The sequence below is a fragment of the Schistocerca piceifrons genome, chromosome 2 (genome assembly GCF_021461385.2).
Source record: "Schistocerca piceifrons isolate TAMUIC-IGC-003096 chromosome 2, iqSchPice1.1, whole genome shotgun sequence".
NCBI classification, from domain to species: Eukaryota; Metazoa; Arthropoda; class Insecta; order Orthoptera; family Acrididae; genus Schistocerca; species Schistocerca piceifrons.
In genome coordinates, this window is record NC_060139.1 from 154,638,250 (window position 1) to 154,660,693 (window position 22,444).

The 22,444-nt window shown below is 40.5% G+C and overlaps 1 protein-coding gene across 1 annotated transcript in view; it reads right to left on the reverse strand.

Moving 5' to 3' along the window:
- The window catches only part of LOC124778026 (structural maintenance of chromosomes protein 4-like), a 324,000-nt gene that overhangs the window by 165,187 nt on the left and 136,369 nt on the right, over positions 1-22,444 (reverse strand). The window contains exon 6 of the mRNA XM_047253608.1: positions 9,574-9,714. Coding sequence (XP_047109564.1) covers positions 9,574-9,714 — 141 coding nt within the window. The remainder of the gene's footprint in view (positions 1-9,573; positions 9,715-22,444) is intronic.

A 22,444-nucleotide genomic window follows, 5' to 3' on the forward strand; every position in this document is an offset into this window, starting at 1 on the left:
CTCCATATCAGCAACTTAAGTAGTCATTAGACATCTTGAGAGAGCAGAATGGGGTGCTCCGCAGAACTCACGGACTTCAATCATGATCAGGTGATAAGGAGTCATTTGTGTAATATGTCTGTACGCGAGATATTCCCACTCCTCAACATCCCTAGGTCCACTGTTCATGATGTGATAGTGAAGTGGAAACGTGAAGGGACAAGTACAGCACAAAAGCATACAGGCCGACCTTGTCTGTTCACTGACAGAGACTGCCAACAGTTGAAGAGGGTAGTAATGTGTAATAGGCAGACATCTATCCAGACCATCACACAGGAATTCCAAACTGACTCAGGATCCACTGCAAGTACTATGACAGTTAGGTGGGAGGTGAGAAAACTTGGATTCATGGCCGAGTGGCTGCTCGTAAGCCACACATCACGCCGGTAAATGCCAAATGATGCCTCGCTTGGTGCAAGGAGCATAAAAATTGGATGATTGAACAATGGAAAAATGTTGTGTGGAGTGACGAATCATGGTACACAATGAGACGATCTGATGGCAGGGTGTGGGTATGACAAATGCCCAGTGAACATCATCTGCCAACGCGTTTAACGCCAAAAGTAAAATTTGGAGGCGGTGGTGTTATGGTGTGGTCGTGGAGGGGGCTTCCATCCCTTGTTGTTTTGCACGGCACTATCACAGCACAGGCCTACATTTATGTTTCAAGCACCTTCTTGCTTCCCACTATTGAAGAGCAATTTGGGAATGGTGATTGCATCTTTCAACAAGATCAAGCACCTGTTCATAATGCACAGCCTGTGGCAGAGTGGTTACACGACAATAACATCCCTGTAATGGACTGGCCTGCACAATGTCCTGACCTGAATCCTACAGAACACCTCAGGGATGTTTTGGAACGCCATTTGTGCCAGGCCTCACTGACCTACAACAATATCTCTCCTCAGACCAGCACCCCATGAATAATGGGGTACCATTGCCCAAGAAACCTTCCGCACCTGACTGAATGTATACCTGTGAGAGTGGAAGCTGTCATCAAGGGTAAGGGTGGGCCAACACCATACTGAATTCCAGCATTGCCGATGGAGGGCGTCACTAACTTGTATGTCATTTTCAACCATGTGTATGGATACTTTTGATCATGTAGTATATATGCACACCCAATATGCTTCCAAAATCCATTACTTTCACTACCCAAACACAGAACTACATCTTATAACCTACATTAAAGCTACTGGTGTGACTATGTGCCACTTCCAAAGCTGCATCTGCCAATACCAAACATGGCTGTGTTTGTGTTAATTGTTTGGCTTCAGTAAACAATTATTAAATTTCACTTATCATAAAGTACAATCTTTATTTTATAATTGTTATTGCCTGCTTTGGCCCAACTATAGAGGTACTTGTCAGTATTCAGCCTCTTCTTTCTTCTTGTTGACAAAAGAAAGGGCTTATCTGGAACCAAAGTACCTTAGCTAGATTTCCTGAAGTCTCTGTTACACTCCATGTCTTCCATAAAAGAATATTTGGATTAGGGAAAGCTTCAAGGTCACTGTAGTCTGCATGGTTGCCCCATACAAGAGGCAAGGTCAACCATGTACTGCCTCCAAAACAGCAGTAACACCACATGTGAAAGGCAATCTCAGTCCACAAAAGACATTTGGACCACCAATAAGCTGTTGCTTATTGAATTGGCCAGCAAGGTCAATGTCTATTGCCTTCAAAGACTTGTACAAAGGCACAATGCACCACAAATGGCAACAATAATAATGTCGCCCAGGCACTGCAGAGGTACATTAACACAAGTGAATGTTGCAATCCAATGGCAAGCAAACACCAAGAGAAAACATCTGCACTTGTCGACATCTGATGATGACTACATGTCCCCAACTTTAAAAGTTCTTACTCAATATTCCAATTAATTATATATATATATGAGCGAGGTTTCTACGGCTGCTGCCGCCTCTCGCATCCCAATCTCCATCATTCATGGTCATTCCAGTCTCCTTCATTTAAGACCTCTCACCGCCATTGCTTCATTGACGTCGTCTTTCCAGCAACTCGCAGGTCTCCCACGCTTTCTTCTTTGATGTGGAGTCCATATCTAAGATTTAAAATCTAATTAATTCTGGAAAACAAGCATCACTTTGTTTCTTGATAGATTCGCAATTTTTAATGTAACTGTCCTCTACAGTATTCTATAATTTCCTGTTGAGATCTGATGTTACATTACTCTAAAATCATGTAACTACACTCCTGGAAATGGAAAAAAGAACACATTGACACCGGTGTGTCAGACCCACCATACTTGCTCCGGGCACTGCGAGAGGGCTGTACAAGCAATGATCACACGCACGGCACAGCGGACACACCAGGAACCGCGGTGTTGGCCGTCGAATGGCGCTAGCTGCGCAGCATTTGTGCACCGCCGCCGTCAGTGTCAGCCAGTTTGCCATGGCATACGGAGCTCCATCGCAGTCTTTAACACTGGTAGCATGCCACGACAGCGTGGACGTGAACCGTATGTGCAGTTGACGGACTTTGAGCGAGGGCGTATAGTGGGCATGCGGGAGGCCGGGTGGACGTACCGCCGAATTGCTCAACACGTGGGGCGTGAGGTCTCCACAGAACATCGATGTGCACGTGCACGTGCCCGTCGACCTGGGACCGGACCGCAGCGACGCACGGATGCACGCCAAGACCGTAGGATCCTACGCAGTGCCGTAGGGGACCGCACCGCCACTTCCCAGCAAATTAGGGACACTGTTGCTCCTGGGGTATCGGCGAGGACCATTCGCAACCGTCTCCATGAAGCTGGGCTACGGTCCCGCACACCGTTAGGCCGTCTTCCGCTCACGCCCCAACATCGTGCAGCCCGCCTCCAGTGGTGTCGCGACAGGCGTGAATGGAGGGACGAATGGAGACGTGTCGTCTTCAGCGATGAGAGTCGCTTGTGCCTTGGTGCCAATGATGGTCGTATGCGTGTTTGGCGCCGTGCAGGTGAGCGCCACAATCAGAACTGCATACGACCGAGGCACACAGGGCCAACACCCGGCATCATGGTGCGAGGAGCGATCTCCTACACTGGCCGTACACCACTGGTGATCGTCGAGGGGACACTGAATAGTGCACGGTACATCCAAACCGTCATCGAACCCATCGTTCTACCATTCCTAGACCGGCAAGGGAACGTGCTGTTCCAACAGGACAATGCACGTCCGCATGTATCCCGTGCCACCCAACGTGCTCTAGAAGGTGTAAGTCAACTACCCTGGCCAGCAAGATCTCAGGATCTGTCCCCCATTGAGCATGTTTGGGACTGGATGAAGCGTCGTCTCACGCGGTCTGCACGTCCAGCACGAACGCTGGTCCAACTGAGGCGTCAGGTGGAAATGGCATGGCAAGCCGTTCCACGGGACTACATCCAGCATCTCTACGATCGTCTCCATGGGAGAATAGCAGCCTGCATTGCTGCGAAAGGTGAATATACACTGTACTAGTGCCGACATTGTGCATGCTCTGTTGCCTGTGTCTATGTGCCTGTGGTTCTGTCAGTGTGATCTTGTGATGTATCTGACCCCAGGAATGTGTCAATAAAGTTTCCCCTTCCTGGGACAATGAATTCACGGTGTTCTTATTTCAATTTCCAGGAGTGTATAATTACAATCATATTGTGTGAAGTGTATCATCAAATGACGTTTTGAGTGAGCCGTGAGTTTTTTCTATGAAAACTATTTATTTTCAAAGTAAATGTTGAAATATGTTCTTGTCTTTTTTGTCAAGCCATTTATTATGCATGTCATGTCATTTGTTATGCAATGAAAAGAGCTTCTGTTTTTAAAAAATTGTATATTTCTTGTGAGTCAAATGGTGTTTTAGATTATTAAATATTATCTATAGTGGTGACGGTATCACAGTTTTATGTTCATATGTATCGAAATGGCAGTATTTTCTGGAAGCGCCTACTGACAGCCATCAGCTACAGTCGTGGATGCAAAGTTCTGGGAATCCCACCCGACATGAAGGCCTGGTCCATGGTTTGCCAGTGCTTTACTTGCACGCTCAAGGTCTCTGGATAGGGACAATGACACCTGCTGTCATCTCACTGGGGAAGTCAGACATGCTCACCGTTGTTCAGGCTTGCCTTTCATTAGTTTTGGACATGTACCATTTTGGTTGTGTTTCAGTTAATGTCACTCGCCACTTAACCCTTTTTTCTTTCAGTAAGGAAAGTGTGGTTCCTTGTCTCTTCTAATTAACTCATCTGCTGATAAAGATCTTACTGGGGCATCAGCACATTTAACGGAGAAAGTAGTGTTTCCCATTGTCTATATGCATGTGTGTAGTGACTAGTGAGGAAATTTGAACGAATATTGTGGCATTAATTTTTGTATTATCAGAAAATGTGTTTGCCAGCAGTATGTATAAAAGAGCTTTGCACAACTTGCAAAACTGGATATGTATGTAATTGTATGTTGACATGTATCAATCTGTTAACTTTTAATTGTTTTCTTTTTAAAGTTTGTGTTCCATTGTTAACTACAAATTATCTTTTTTTTTTTGTTATATTAATCTGATATGCCTGATGTCATTGTAAAACGATTGGAAGGTGAATCAACATTGTATAACAATTTCTAATTTACAGAAATTGCACATGCATCCTCTACAATAACAATATAATACATGAAATATCAATGTACTAACTGAAAATACAAGGCTAGATAAACTTAACACAGCTATTGCCTATACTGATTATAATCGATATCCTCTATCTGTGAGACAGACACCAACCTTCATTCATGTACCTGTACAGCATGAGGCAGCTAAGAGAAGCCACCCCAAATATACCCAGAATGAATAAAAATATCAATGTGTGGTTTTTACCAAGTTATAGTGGATAATATGGCGAATTTCCTGACATTCACAAGCAATTTTTATCATTTATAGTTGCTGAATTATGACAACTTTGTTTCTTTTTTTCCCTAATGGATCTACAGGGAAATACTTTCTTCTGTGGCACTTGAGAGAAGCTCTTAAGAAAATTTCAGTCACATAACATGTAGGGGACTTTATCAAATAGTATCGAGATCACAGCCCCGCAAACCACTGTCCTGCCATCAAGAGAACGTATTCCACAAATGTCTGCACTTTTTTACCAAGTGTAACAAACACATAACTCGGGTACAGTTTTTGTGTTTATTATTATGACTGTCATACCAATTGATCAAAATGTTGATTTTGAGCATTGCTACATGTTGCAAAGAGATTCTGGAGAAAAAAAAATAACGGTGTCTTGAATTTCATATGGAGTTAACGGCAGCACAGGCCAGTGTTATAAGGCATTTCATGGCTTTGAGGGTCATTGTTGTTTTTTAATAGACCTCTTTACATGTGCCAAATATGAAGGACATCCATTATGTTGGTACCACACTGATAGCCTTGTGTATCATGGGATGTCGTCCAATAACTGTGACAGCAGCATATCTTAAGAAAATGAGATACTTGAGTGTATTTAGATTTCCATCAATAAAAGGGGACCAATATTTGGGCCTTGAAAAATGTGCAACAATGCAACCACGAGCATTGTTTTTATCCACTTCTTTGAGTCGATGTGGATTTCCAACTGATGATTAGTGCTTATTGCAAAGAATGACATGCCCATGGTTTGTAAATGATGCTCACTCCTTAAACAAAATTTTGCATAGATATTCTTTGCACTTTTCATAGATAACATTCAGAGAACTGTAATCAATTTTGCAAGTCATTACCAGGAAGCTAACTGCTACCGTGGTCTCGGGTTGTGTCTTTGATTAGTAATCAAAACGTCCTCTGCCCCGGGTTCAAAACCTGCCATTGCTTAAATTTTGATTAATAATCAGCATTTGGTGGCCAAAATCTTCTGGCATAAGAAGTCACCTTCATTCTGCCAATGGTCTTGTCACAGAGGGTGGAGGAGCAGACAGAGGTTCAGGGCACTATCTTGTCCTTGGGGCGGCAAATTCACCTAGAGGCGGAAGCAACTGCAGTGATCAACGACATGAGGATTCAGAAGGCAATGGAAACCACTGCATCAAAGACACATAATGTGTACCCAAAGGACATGTGACCTGTATTGAAACAGTGTCATGATTATCTCTCCATTGGCAAAAGATTTCAGAATAGTCCCCCCTTCGGATCTCCATGAGGGGACTGCCTAAGGGGAGGCGAACAAGAGAAAAAGATTGAATAATCAACAAAAGGATAATGTTCTATGTGTCACGGTGTGGAATGTCAGAAGCTTGAACGTGGGTGGGAAGCTAGAAAATCTGAAAAGGGAAATGAAAAGGCTCAATCTAGATACAGTACGGGCCAGTGAAGTGAAATGGAAAGAAGAAACGGATTTGAAGTGAAATGGAAAGAAGAAATGGATTTCTGGTATGATGAGTTTAGGGTAATATCAACAGCAGCAGAAAATGGTATAACGGGAGTAGGATTTGTCGTGAATAGGAAGGTAGGGCAGAGAATGTGTTACTGTCAACAGTTCAATGGTACGATTGTTCTTATCAGAATCAACAGCAAACTGACACCGACAACGATAGTTCAGGTATACATGCCAATGACACAAGCTGAAGATGAAGAGATAGAGAAAGTATATGAGGATATTGAAAGAGTAATACAGTTCGTAAAAGGGAGACGAAAATCGAATAGTCATATGGGACTGGAATGCAGTTGTAGGTGAAGGAGTAGAAGAAAAGGTTAGAGGGAAATATGAGCTTGGGACAAGGAATGTAATAGCAAATACTCTGTTCAAGAACCACAAGAGGAGGAGGTACACTTGGAAAAGGCCAGGTGATACAGGAAGATTTCAGTTAGTATACATCATGGTTACACAGAGATTCTGAAACCAGAAACTGGATTTTAAGGCATACCCAGGAGCAGATATAGACTCAGATCACAATGTGGCAGTGATGAAGAGTATACTTAAGTTTAAGAGACTAGTTCGGTTGAATCAATATGCAAAGAAGTTGGGTACGGAAGTACTAAAGAATGATGAGATATGCTTTAAGTTCTCTAAGACTGTAAATAGGCCAGTAGACAGTGCAGTTGAAGAGGAATGGACATCTTTAAAAGGGGCAATCACAGAAGCTGGAAAGAAAAACATAGGTACAAAGAAGGTAACTGGAAAGAAACAATGGATAACAGAAGAAATACTTCAGCTGATCGATGAAAGAAGGAAGTACAAAAATGTTCAGGGAAACTCAGGAATACAGAACTACAAGTCGCTGAGGGGTGACATAAATAGAAAGTACAAGGAAACTATGACGAAATGGCTGCATGAAAAATGTGAAGACATCAAAAAAGAAATGATAGTAGGAAGGACTGGCTCAGCATATAGGAAAGTCAAAACAGCCTTCAGTGAAATTAAAAGCAAGGTTGGTAACATTAAGAGTGCACCCGGAATTCCATTGTTGAACACAGAGAAGAGAATGGATAGGCAGAAAGAGTACATTGAAGGCCTCTATGAAGGGGAAGATTTATCTGATGCGATAGAAGAAGAAACAGGAGTCGATTTAGAAGAGACAGAGGCTCCAGTATTAGAATCAGAATTTAAGAGAGCTTTGGAGGGATTAAGATCAAATAAGGCAGAAGGGTTCAATAACATTCCATCAGAATTACTAAAATCATTAGGGGAAGTGGCCACAAAATGACTATTCATGTAGGTGTGTAGAATGTGTGAGTCTGGCAATATATCATCTGACTTTCAGAAAAATATCATCCACACGATTCCGAAGACTGCAAGGGCTGACAAGTGCGAGAATTATCGCACAATCAGCTCAACATCTCGTGCACCCAACTTGCTGACAAGCATAATATAAAGAAGAATGGAAAAGAAACTTGAGATGTGTTATGTGGTGATCAGTTTGTCTTTGGGAAAGGTAAAGCCACCCGAGAGGCAATTCTGACATTGCCGTTGATAATGCAAGCATGACTAAAGAAACATCAAGACACATTCATAGGATCTGTCGACATCGAAAAAGCATTTGACAATGTAAAATGGTGCAAGATGTTCGAAATGCTGAGAAAAATAGGGGTAAGCTATAGGGAGAGACGGGTAATATACAATATGTACAAGAACCAAGAGGGAATAATAAGAATGAATGACTAAGAGCAAAATGCTCAGATTACAAGGGGTGTAAGACAGGGATGTAGTCTTTCGCCCCTACTGTTCAATCTGTACATCGAAAAAGCAATGGTGGAAATAAAATAAAAGTTCGAGAGTGAAATTAAAATTCAAGGTGAAAGAGTATCAATGATATGATTCGCTGACGACATTGCTGTCCTGACAGAAAGTGAAGAAGAATTACGTGATCTGCTGAATGGAACGGACAGTCTAATGAGTACAGAATATGGATTGTGAGTAAATCAAAGAAAGACGAAAGTAATGAGAAGTAGCAGAAATGAGAACAGCAAGAAACTTAACATCAGGATTTATGGTCATGAAGTACATGAAGTTAAGGAACTCTGCTACCTAGGCAGCAAAACAAACAATGATGGACGAAGCAAGGCGAACATCAAAAGCAGATAAGCACTGTCAAAAAGGGCACTCCTGGCCAAGAGAAGTCTTCTATATAGTATCAAACAGAGGCCTCAATTTGAGGAAGAAATTTCTGAGAACATACATTTGGAGCACAGCATTGTATGGTAGTGAAACATGGACGGTGGGAAAACTAGAACAGAAGAGAATCAGAGCATGAATATTGAAAATTAGGTGGACTGGTAAGGTAAGGAAGAGGAGGTTCTGTGCAGAATTGGAAAGGGACGGAATATGTGGAAAACACTGACAAGGAGAAGTGACATCTGTTAAGACACTGGGGAATGACTTCCATGGTATCAGAGGGAACTGTAGAGAGCAAAAACTGTAGAGGAAGACAAATATTGGAGTACATCCAGCAAATAATTGAGGAGGTTGGTTGCAAGTGCTGCTCTGAGACGACGAGATTGGCAAAATGTGGAAAGGATGAAAGTTGATGGAATTTAATATTTACAGAACAAGTCGTTTGGTTGATCCTACTTGTACCTCCAAGATGCCTCTTAGTGACATTTGCACTGTGTGTTACTGACGCTAAAATGTTACGTTCATTTCTTTCATCAGTTGTTGTTTTTTTCCCTAGGCATATTTTATTCTCCACACTTCCAGGTCTGAGAACTAAGACTGATTGTGAGTGCTTGACACAATATTCACATTTTTGATTGCTGCGTATCTCAATAACTATATGAGCAAGTTATCTGAGTGCTACAACAGCAGAACATACACTGGTGGACTTCAAGCATGCAAGTAAACACAAGAACCATACCTTACTTATGTATTTGCTTACTTTTGGTACAATAGGGCAAAGAGTTTTTGGAACCTCTTATCCTGCTGGCAGGACAGTGGTTTGGAGTGCTATTTTCTTAATACTACTTGATCAAGTCTCATACATGTTATGTCACTGAACTTCTCTTATAGCTGCCTCACCATGTATAACCTGAAATTATCAAACAAAAGAGGTGCATTTTAAGCTCCAGTATCAGACTATGCCTTCCAGAACTTACCTTTGCAAATCACTGACTACATTTGTGATTTCATTTTTCTTGTTTTGCAGTTCTTCGTGCCTTTTTTTATGGTTTTCTAAATCTGCCTGAAGTTGACAAATTTCATTCTGAACATTTTCGAACTGTTGTTTGGCAAGGTACCTACAAATAAAATTTTTGTCACACACTCGTAACAACAAGAATAATCACAGGAAGCAAGAGTTTAATTTTAAATGTTCAATACATAATTTAAAATAAATAAAATGCCATTTATAATTGATTCATCCTTGTAAATAAATCTGGCCAATCTGTTCTCATACGAACACCAAATGTCTAACGTGTCTACCAGAAATGTTGGCTGAACTACTCACAGCAACGTAAACCAGTATATGAACAGTGGTTGTAAAAATATTCTAACCAACAGGGATCAGAAATGAGTGTTGTGCATAACAATGAGAATTAGTTTCCAACCCAACACAAATTGATGCCATCAGTGAATGCAGGTCCATTGCAACCAGTTTATTAGCAAACATTGTATTGGAACTGCAAATGATGGACATTTGTGTTTGGACATCTCACAAATGGCCATGGTTCACAGAGTCACATAAAGCTGCATATTTTCAGTGGCCAAAACAGCATAGAAGCTGGACGATAGCCAACTGGAGGCATGTACTGGGGTCCAATAATGTGCACTTTTGGCTCTTTTTAATGATGTAAGATGTCAAGTCTATCAATGGTACAATGATGTATTTATACTGCAATGAGTGGAGCTGTAGTTGAGGACAGAGGTGGTTCTGTGTGTTTTTTCATATCATGATTTGGACCCATTCATTCAGGTTACTGTGAACTTGAACCAGGATGTTTGCTTCAACATTCTCAAAGGCTAAGAGTTGACTTTTCTTCTACATCTTCATAATCAGTATGCTGTGGACATTCACATCTTCCTACATGACAACAACCATTTTCACAGGGCCAGCATACATGTGTTTCTGGTTTGACTAACACTCAAGCACCCTATCATTCCTCAACTGGCCTCCTAAATCATCTGGTCTTAATCCCATAGAAAATGTGTGGGAGTATTTGGAACAGTGGGTGTGCCATAGCAATCAACATCTCTGCAGTTTGGTAGCTCTACAACATGGTTTCCCTAACTTTTGCTTGTTGAGCCCCTCTACTGCTGAACATGAAAACTTTGTGCACCCCTTCACAGTAATAATACTGTATTACCTACAGCAAGCACCTGAAAGTGCAACTGATTAGCTCTTGTCTTTGGGGGGGGGGGGGGGGGGGATTAATAGGGAAAGCATTAAGGAGTGGGTGAGGAGAGGGGGTCGTGAAAGGGGAATTAATTTCTATCTCGGCACTGCCAACATAAATTTGGTACGTGTCCCTCATACCAATCAGCCACTACAGTCTAAATGCTGCATGGAAGTAACATGGATTCGTAAAGACTCGATATTAGGGCCCTAATGTCAATGCACTATCATATCTTAAAAATGTGCATTCATGAACTGCCACAAGACCAAAATTGCACAATGAAGCAAAAAACATTAAAAATACACAGTATCAAATTTCAATTTCAGTTGTATATTTATTTTTACTTCACTTTCACACATGCTTTTATCTAAAATGTTGGCCAACTGGCACCAGTTCGGTTCCCTAGGAACTGCACATACCTGTGGGTTGGCAGCATCGATGTGGAGCTAAGTCAACATCCCCCTCTTGCAAACACGGTGGCTAAACAAAATTCCCTCTGCATCACACACACCTTTGAGGTCTATGTGTACAACAACCACAACAACAATGTCCATTCTTAAAAATTATTTCCTCAGTTCATTTTTAGACAACATCTCATCTTGCAATACTGGTAAATGCGATGAGTACACTTCACAGTTCTATGCAAAATTATCCCGATGTTCATGCGTTCATTGGATTACAAGCAATAGAGTATTTGTTACAGTACAAAAATTTGAAGTCAATGTTTTATCTCCAGGGCACATAGGTGGAGCAGAGTGAGAGAATACGATTGTCGCTGCGCTGAGGGGTTGGAACTGCCAACTGACAAAGTTCGTGCGTATCATACCAAAAGGCTGCAATGGTATAAATTTGACATGGAAGAAAAACACATTTGAGATTGCGCATTATACACATAGACATTCATCTTCAAATGCGTTACTCACATATATCGAGGAAAATGAAACTGTTTTAAAGATGATATAGCACTAAGCAATTAGTAGAGAAAAATGACATTTCAAAAACATATTGAGCACTTTAGGTTGTATTAAATAATTTTGTGTGAATACAATTATTACCATTAGTAATTAATTGCTCATTTCATTATTATTTAAATTGCAGTGCCACACAATACATAACGACACAGCACCACTCCCTCACATCTTCAGTGCCATAACGGTATGATTTTGATGATAATGACAATGAGAAAAAGAAGTTTATTGATACGAAATCTTCCAACTTGTTCTGACATGCCACTGAAGCACAACTAAAAATATGCGTACTGTACTTTCCTTGCCCACTTTCCTTTGTGGGCGACAAGGAAACACTTTTGTTTTGTTGTCTAACATCTTCACATACAATGGGAAAAATGGCTTAGGCCTATGTGTTGTATTTTAAAAATGATTCTAAAAAAATCCCTCCAAAAATTGACAAAATTTTTCCATTCTGAAATAATAATTAGTTCAACCAAATTACCATAAATTTGGTATAAACTTCAATTTGGTCACAATGCGCATGAGAAAAGAAAGAACCTATTATGCTTATCCAAGTTATCGCAATATCTCCAATGAAGGCAGGAAAATTACACTACTGGCCATTAAAATTGCTACACCATGAATATGACGTGCTACAGATGCGAAATTTAACCGACAGGAAGAAGATGCTGTGATATGCAAATGATTAGCTTTTCAGAGCATTCACACAAGGTTGGCGCCGGCGGCGACACCTACAATGTGCTGACATGAGGACAGTTTCCAACCAATTTCTCATACACAAACAGCAGTTGACCGGTGTTGCCTGGTGAAACATTGTTGTGATGCCTCGTGTAAGGAGGAGAAATGTGTACCATCACGTTTCCAACATTGATAAAGGTCAGATTGTAGCCTATAGCGATTGCAGTTTATCGTATCACGACACTGCTGCTCGCGTTGGTCGAGATCCAATGACTGTTAGCAGAATATGGAATTGGTGGGTTCAGGAGGGTAATACAGAACACCGTGGCAAAACATCATTTTTTCGGATGAGTCCAGGTTCTGTTTACAGTATCATGATGGTCGCATCCGTATTTGGCGACATCGCAGTGAATGCACACTGGAAGCGTTTATTCGTCATCACCATAATGGCATATCACCTGGCGTGATGGTATGGGGTGCCATTGGTTACACGTCTCGGTCACCTCTTGTTCGCATTAATGGCACTTTGAACAGTGGACATTACATTTCAGATGTGTTACAACCCGTGGCTCTACCCTTCATTCGATCCCTGCGAAACCCTACATTTCAGCAGGATAATGCACGACTGCATGTTGCAGGTCCTATACAGGCCTTTCTGGATACAGAAAATGTTCGACTGCTGCTCAAGGCAGCACATTCTCCAGATCTTTCACCAACTGAAAACGCCTGGTCAATGGTGACCGAGCAACTAGCTCATCACAATACGCCAGTCACTACTATTGATGAACTGTGGTATCGTGTTGAAGCTGCATGGGCAGCCATCCAAGCTCTGTTTGACTCAATGCCCAGGCGTATCAAGACCGTTATTACGGCCAGAGGTGGTTGTTCTGGGTACTGATTTCTCAGGATCTATGCACCAAATTGCGTGAAAATGTAATCACATTTCAGTTCTAGTATAATATATTTGTCCGATGAATACCCATTTATCATCTGCATTTCTTTTTGGTGTAGCAATTTTAATGGCCAGTAGTGTATTTATATCCATTATCAATTTCTAAATACAAGACATTAAATAAAAAATTCTTCAACATACGCATTTATGCCCTAAAATGGTCAATACATGTATTTGCATGGAAATTTAGGCTCTACTCATTACAGAGAAGGCCAGTTTCAAATGCTTATTTGTAGCAAATATTGTGAAAATAGTGAAGTCTGTTTGAATACATCACAATGGAAAATATATATATTGGTGAGGCTGCGAGCAGTTTGAAACAGAAAACAGTTTCCACAAAAAGCTTCAAATGGGAGCGGTATTGGATGGCCGAACTATGGCCTGTCACAACTATTCGTATGGCTAAGGGTAAGAAAAAAAGTTCATAAACATTATAATAAAAATAATTTATTGTAGATATATACAATTTGCACGCATACTTGGTAACAAAAAATGAATACATCAAAGTTATGGACGAACTTGCATATTTTTGCAAAGATTTCAATTCTTGGTTGAACAGAGGAAAGTGCACAATGCAAATCACTAGCAATACTGAGTTTGCTTCTGTAATTCACTTTCATTGCTACATCTGCTGGAAACACTCTTTCGCACAAATAAGTGCTTGAAAATTTTTAGTACAGTTGCAGTGCTTGCTTTGCTATGCTGGGATAAACTTTCAGATACTTTACCCAAAATAATGACTTATCCATCTTCTCAAAGTCACATTTGGCTGCAGAATCATCTTTAATTTCCAAAGCTTGTTTTTGCAGTGTTTCTGACAGCACATCTATGTCCATGTGAAAAGGATCTATTCCCATCCTGTAAATGTTACCATCACATGAGCTACAGAAGTAGCATTTGAATTCACCAGTTAGATGTTGCACATGATTTGATATTTTATTCATAATATCAGTTTGCTTAAAGACTTCCCTAAAGAGTGCTTTTTCCAGGATTCCAAATAATTTGGAAAAGCAGGAATAACTGCAGGCCACAATTTTATGTTTCCAAAGTTGCAGCTTACCAGTGTATGCTCCGAGGGCATCTTGATGATAAATTATGTTCCAATCTTCACCTTGCAGTTTCAAGCTCAGCAAGTTCAATAAATCAAAAATATCTGACAGATAAGCCAAAACAACTCGAACACTTGGCTTTTGGAGTTTCACACACAATTCAGTTTGGTTTTGAATTTCCAAAACCTGAATCACTTCATCTCTATGTTCAATAATCTAGATAACATATTTCCTTCTAGGAGCCAGCGTACATCTGTATGAAACAGCAATATTTTATGTTCTGTTTCCAAATCTTCACAGGCAGCCGTAAAAACGTGAATATTTAATGCACTCTTTTTAAGATGATTCACAATTTAGATGCGTAAGTTGAGGACGTTGAGATCATTTGGAAATGTTTCCACTGCCAAGGCTTTATGCTGTATAACGCAATGAATGGAAACAACACTGGATTTTTTTTCTCTGGTCATATGCATGAATCCTGAGCGAGAACCAAGCATTGCTGGGCACTGCCTGTGCATACACCAATCAGCTTTTGCCAAAATAGTTAATATTTGCAAAAGATTTCACATACCATTGTCATTACATGAATTGCTTTTGAAGTAATTGTTAGCTCTGTGGAAAATAGCATCTTGTTTTTAATTGTTTCATTTTGTATGTATCAAACAAAAACTTAACAGTTGACTACAATTTGCCACACCTGTACTCTCACCTAACTGTATTGTGAAAAATTCTGGTTCTTTCACGGCCCGCACTAGCTAGTTTGTTATGTCTTTGGCCATATCATCGATCCAACGTCTCACAGATTTGTCAGAAAGCGGTATTTGTGAAAGTTTTTGTTTACTTTCTGGTCCAAGAACAATTTCAGCTGCTTTCAACAAACAGTGTTGGACAAGTGTTTCTCTGACAATATTGGCTTTTCTTAGCCTCTCAGATGAGTGGTGGTAACAAATAGGAAGCTAGGATCACTTTTTCAGAAGACTGACCAATGGATTCAGTACTATCCAACTTCATACATTTTAAACTGACACATTTTGAAGCAAAAAACTCGGTCTGCTTACCTTCTAAAGTGCTATGTTTAGTCCACAAATGTCCTTCAAGACAACAAGATCTCATGGCATCAATGCTCAATACCTCATAACAAACAACCTATTGCAGCTGGTCGACATCATTGTTTTGCACAGCAATAAAACTGTATTTAATGTAAGTATCACTGTATTTTTGTTTCTTCAACAAACTCATGAGTAACTAAAGAAAAAACAGCTTTACAAGTCAACAGTTCACTTTCACATTATTAGTATACACGACTAAATTGCTTGTTTGATCAATGCTGACTGAACAACACAGTCCAACTAAGACTTGAGCATAAACGCTGCTTAGAAACAAAGACGCTACTGGCAACAATTGCTGTGGGAAATCCTTTACAGAAGACAGCTGGTACAAAGTGTTCCCAATCGAGCCGACATGTTATGATAGCCCAAATTTTCAAATTTCTACTGTGCTTGTACACTACGAATTCCAGTAGTCAGATTGGCTATGATCAATTACTGTGCTTATATTCAGACTGATTAGCTAAGATGAAAATACATGTCGGAGTACACAGGAAATATTGGGTACCCAGCAGACATTTCATTGTAAGTACTAACACATTTGTATTGATTAAGTACCTACTTTTTTAATAACATAATGCATTTGTAGCGATTGCCCCGGCTACACCCCCTTTTATACATCTGCATGGCCATACTTGGGGAGGGCAACCCCCAGTTTGAAAACCAATGCTCTACAGGATGTAGTCATCAGTGAGTGGCTTCAGCTATATATGGAATGCCTGAAGATACTTGTGGACCCTCTTCCTCAAGAAACCGAGGTCACTGTCGAGGCAAGAAGTTGTGATACACAGTATTAGTGTGATGTCACTGAGGGAGGGGAGTTTGACTAACTATTTGTCCACTGAGCTTAGTTACAGATGGTCACTATAATACATGCACATATACCTACAGTATTAATGTGCAATAAGAACTTTGAGCCATAAACATTTTTTATGAAAAATGATAGTTCAACTTACGATCCTTTATTAGTTGCACTATAACTGTCAAGTACGAATGGATTGTTCTTTACACTCATTACTTTAGTTGGTAGTAATATTTATTCTCTCAGAAATTTTATGCTTCTTTGTTTTTTTGTTGTTGTTGTGGTCTTCAGTCCTGAGACTGGTTTGATGCAGCTCTCCATGCTACTCTATCCTGTGCAAGCTTTTTCATCTCCCAGTACCTACTGCAACCTACATCCTTCTGAATCTGCTTAGTGTATTCATCTCTTGGTCTCCCTCGACGATTTTTACCCTCCACGCTGCCCTCCAATACTAAATTGGTGATCCCCTGATGCCTCAGAACATGTCCTACCAACCGATCCCCTCCTCTGGTCAAGTTGTGCCACAAACTTCTCTTCTCCCCAATCCTATTCAATACTTCCTCATTAGTTATGTGATCTACCCATCTAATCTTCAGCATTCTTCTGTAGCATCACATTTCGAAAGCTTCTATTCTCTTCTTGTCCAAACTATTTATCGTCCATGTTTCACTTCCATACATGGCTACACTCCATACGAATACTTTCAGAAATGACTTCCTCACACTTAAATCAATACTGGATGTTAACAAATTTCTCTTCTTCAGAAACGATTTCCTTGCCATTGCCAGTCTACATTTTATATCCTCTCTACTTCGACCATCATCAGTTATTTTGCTCCCCAAATAGCAAAACTCCTTTACTACTTTAAGTGCCTCATTTCCTAATCTAATTCCCTCAGCATCACCCGACTTAATTAGACTACATTCCATTATCCTCCTCGTTTTGCTTTTGTTGATGTTCATCTTATATCCTCCTTTCAAGACACTGTCCATTCCATTCAACTGTTCTTCCAAGTCCTTTGCTGTCTCTGACAGAATTACAATGTCATCGGCGAACCTCAAAGTTTTTATTTCTTCTCCATGAATTTTAATACCTACTCCGAATTTTTCTTTTGTTTCCTTTACTGCTTGCTCAATATACAGATTGAACAACATCGGGGAGAGGCTACAACCCTGTCTTACTCCCTTCCCAACCACTGCTTCCCTTTCATGTCCCTCGACTCTTATAACTGCCATCTGGTTTCTGTACAAATTGTAAATAGCCTTTCACTCCCTGTATTTTACCCCTGCCACCTTTAGAATTTGAAAGAGAGTATTCCATTCAACATTCTTTGTTTTAGTCTCAATATATTGATTATAGTGTATTTAAAAAATAACTATTTTCATGAAAAAAATGGAAAGTCATGATAGAATAACTTCAGTATAATGAAAAGGATAGATTGACACACACTACATAAAGGAGGTTTTGAGTTGCAGATAGGCACAAGCACAACTCACACAGACATGGCCACTGTCTCTGGCTGCTGTGGCCACAGTGGCTGGAGATGGGAGCCATATGTTTAGCAGTCTTTTTATTGTGCTTGTTTGTGATTCAGCATCTCCTCTATGTAGAGCATAGCAATCTATCCTTTTCATAATGTTACATAATTTTCCCTCCACCCAAACAGGTCTTAAAGGCCCAATTGTACCAACTGCCAGCCATGCCATCCTCAGCAAACAGGCATCACAAATGCTGATATGGAGGGGCATATGGTCAGCACATCACTCTCCCATACCTTGTCAGTTTTTGTGACCAGAACTGCTACATCTCAATCAAATAGTTCCTTAATTGGCCTCACAAGGATTGAGTGCACTCTGCTTGCGAGCAGTGCTCGGCAGACCCAGACAGTCACCCATCCAAGTGCTAGCCAACACTGACAGTGCTTAACTTCGGTGATTTGATGGGAACCAGTGTTATCACTGCAGCAAGGCCATTGGCGATATTATATAATTGGATAGATAAAAAAATCTGCTCATCAAGTAGTGACAGGAGGAAATACACAGAAACGATATGGAAATGCGCAAGCTTTCGGAGCCAGTGACTCCTTCTTCTGGCAGAAGGGTTGAATGGAAAGGAAGAGGGATGAAGGGAAAAGACTGGTGTGGCTTAGGAAATGGGGAGAGTTATGGAAAAGTCACCCAGAACCCCAGATCATGGGAGACTTTACCGGACAGGATGAGAAGTCTGCCCTAACAAGGGGTTCTGGGTGACTTTTCCGTAACTCTCCCCTTTTTCTAGACCTCACTGATCTTTTTCCTTTGCTCTAGCTTTCCCTTCAACCCTTCTGCCAGAAAAAGGAAACACTTGCTCTAAAAGCTTGTGCATTTCCATATCCTTTAGAAGTGCTTTCTCCTGCTGCTGCTTGGTGAGCAGACTTTTTTCTCTATCCAATTATATTAAATTTTCTAACATTGATTTCATAATATTTTTATTTCATGAAAACCCTTAGGCAAATCCCAAAACCTTTCCCCAGAACTTATCTCTCACCTTAACCCAACCATTTCCTGCACTCCCATCTTCGTAAAATCCACAAACCCAACAACCAAGGATGCCCCATTGTTGCCATTTACTGTGCCCCCACTGAGAGAATCTCTGCTCTTGTAGACCAACACCTTCAACCTATTAATCACAACCTACCCTCCCACATAAAAGATATCATTGCCTTGTTGCTATTCGACACTATCTTTCCCAATGCCTGATAGATTTGAAACATACAATCAGTTTCCTGGTCACCACAACCAACTACATCCTCACCCACAATTACTTCTCATTTTAAGGCATCACATACAAACAAATCCATGGTATGGCAATGGGCACCTGTATGGCATCATCTTTTGCCAACCTATTTATGAGTATCTAGAGGAATCCTTCCTAATCAACCAGAATCCCAAATCCCTCACCTCATTCAAATGCACTTAAGACATCTTTGTGATCTGGATTGAGGATGAGGACACCCTATCCAATTTCCTCCAAAATCTCAACACCATCTCCTCCATTCGCTTCACCTGGTCTTGCTCAACCCAACAAATCACCCTCCTTGATGTGGACCTCTACCTCAAAGATGGCTACAACAGTACCTACGTCAATACCAAACCTACCAACCACCAGCAATACCTCCACTTCGACAGCCGCGACCCATTCTATACCGCCCTTCCACACAGCCTAGTCATGAGTGGCCGTCACATCCATAGTAACAAGCAGTCCTTCTCCAAATGCACTATGGTGTTCACTGAGGCCTTCATAGATCAAAATTACCCACCCAACCTTGTACAGAAACAGATCTCCTGTGAATTGTCTCTCCAGTCACCTGCCATCTCCCAGGCACAAAGGAGCACTCCCCTTGTTACTCAGTACAACCCAGGACTGGAGCAACTGAATCATATTCTCCATCAAGATTTCAACTACCTCTTGCCATGTCCCAAAATGAGGAATATCCTTCCTATCCCTCCCACAGTGGTATTCCACCATCCACCAAACCTGCACAATATCCTCATCCACCCCTACACATCCCCTGATACCAACCCATTGCCTCATATCCCTGCAACAGACCTAGATGCAAGACCTGTCCCATATATCCTCCCACGAACACGTAATACAGTCGGGTCACACACATCACCTACCCCATCAAAGGAAGGGCCACCTGTGAACTAGTCATGTGATCTACAAACTAAGCTATATCCACTGTGCAGCATTCTATGTGGGCATGACTACCGACAAGCTGTCTATCTGCATGAATGGCCACTGGAAGATTGAGGCCAAGAAACCAAGAAACAGCTGCAGCACCCAGTTGCTGAGCACACTGCCGAACACAACGCTCTTCATTTTACTGACTGCTTCACAGACTGTGACATATGGATCTTTTCTATCAACACCAGCTTCCCTGAATTGTGCAGTATATCCTATGTTCTCGTAATGTTCCTGGCCTCAACCTTTGTTAGTTATTGTCCACACCCATCTATCCTCTTTCCTGTTTCAACCCCAGTACTACACAGTGTTTTATTCCACCAATGCACCCACAGTCTTTTTACTTCTCTCCTTTTCCATTCGACCCTCTACCTCTCCCTTCAATCTCATGACTTTCACCTAGCTGCCCTACCCTCTCTCCACATCATCCCTGTATGCTCCCACTAGCAGCACTATACAGTCCCCCACCCTTACCCTACAATCCATCCTCCTACGTGTCCCTGCCTCCTCCTTAATCCCACCACTCAGATTATTTCTCCCACCATGCGCAGCTGCTCGCAGTCTGGCTTTGGCAGCCAGTGACAGTAGTTTTGTGTGTGTGTGTGTGTGTGTGTGTGTTTATATCTAATTTGGAAGAAGGCATTTTGGCAAAACGTTTACTTGTCAATGATCTTTTTGTTCTGCCTATCTGCGATTCAACATCTCCGCTACATGATGAGCAGCAATCTATCATTTTTATAATCTAGACTTAATTAAAATTAAGAAGAGTTTTCAACATGCTGAGAGAGATTATAGAGATCTATATCTTACTTGAATTTGAAATTTTCTACATAATTTTTGTGGAAGCTACAAGGCTTTAAGGTAATTTTTTATTGCCGCAGAGAGTGATGCACTGTGGCACCTGCCAGTAGACAGTAGTTTATGTGACAACGCTTCCACTTTAGACCTTATATGCTAAGTTGCAACTAGTTTATATCAACTATAATCTGTTAGTGGCATCTATCTGTATGCAGAATAAAAATTATTATAATGTTTACGACAACTCTTTGCGGCTCACAACTGGGCTCAAATATTCTCAGCTGAAACCATTTCATTAATGACAATGGTGCTCTCACTAGTAGTCATCAAACCCACGTCCATCGTGCCCCAAGCAGCTGCTAGTGTCACTTGGGCCTTAAACAAGCCTCAACTGCGACCAACTATTTTAGAGCCAAGTCAAAGACTGAGATAACACTGAAACATGCAATCACTGCCGTGATACAACTTCTTCATGGTAAATTCAATTACAATTAACTTTCATCATACACAGCACAGTTACGTAACAGTTTCTTTGACACAACATATTTAATATTCATTCCTAAAATTAATACCCTCATAATATTTTATGAGATTTCCTTTTTATTAAGATAAAAGCTTGTTTTCTTCTGTCTCTTGTTATGTTTAACACAATAATTTTTATACTTTAATATGGCCGTAACACTTGTCTACACATTTTCATTAGTTCTTTATAATTATGTAATGTATGCAAGCTTCTTTTCTTCAAAAAATTCGTGGTGTTAATGAACAGTGTTCTTTTACAAACCACTGGAGAGTGAAGTACCTAGTATCAGTAGTTTTTTGTTTTTGTCAACTTTTACATTTACGAAAAGGAATTAAAAAATAAAGCAAAACCTTACTAACAGCAGCAAATAAAGTTAATTATCTAGTTAAATGCATAACAAAATTCCAAAGACAAATTTTAGATCTAGAAATAAGCATGTACCAATTGCTTCATTAGTCTTTTGAATCAGATACTGCACTAAACTCTGGCACAGGCACTTATATTTTAGAGGTCAAATGACCACGTTGTATTAATTTTAGACAATCTACATCACTGCAAAGTGTCTCGTGTGCTCTACTAAGAGTGTGACTAATATTACACCTAGTGAGCCAGAAGAAACAACACCTTATTTTCTTCTCCTATTGTGGAAACAAATGTATCTCTGCCAACAAAACACAGGGTCTTGCACTCACTTTGCAAAGCACAATTTATTTATTAGGATGATAGGTACACACAGAAATTTTTCCACCAGAGGTAAGATTCTGAAATTGCCAGTTTCTATATCACTGGTTCAACGGGTTTTAAAACATGTTGGCCCCAAGATCTAAATTTGAAAAGAAGTAGAAGGAATTGTGAGTGTCTGAAACGATTTATAGTTATCTACTCAGTATATTTATGGTAGATTCCTCAGATACCTAAACACTGCCTACATTACACTAATATTTGCAAACGACAAAGAGGAGAAATTGAGGAATTATTGACATGGAAGCAATAGTGATAGGTGACTTAAATGCATAGGTGAGAAATGAAAGAC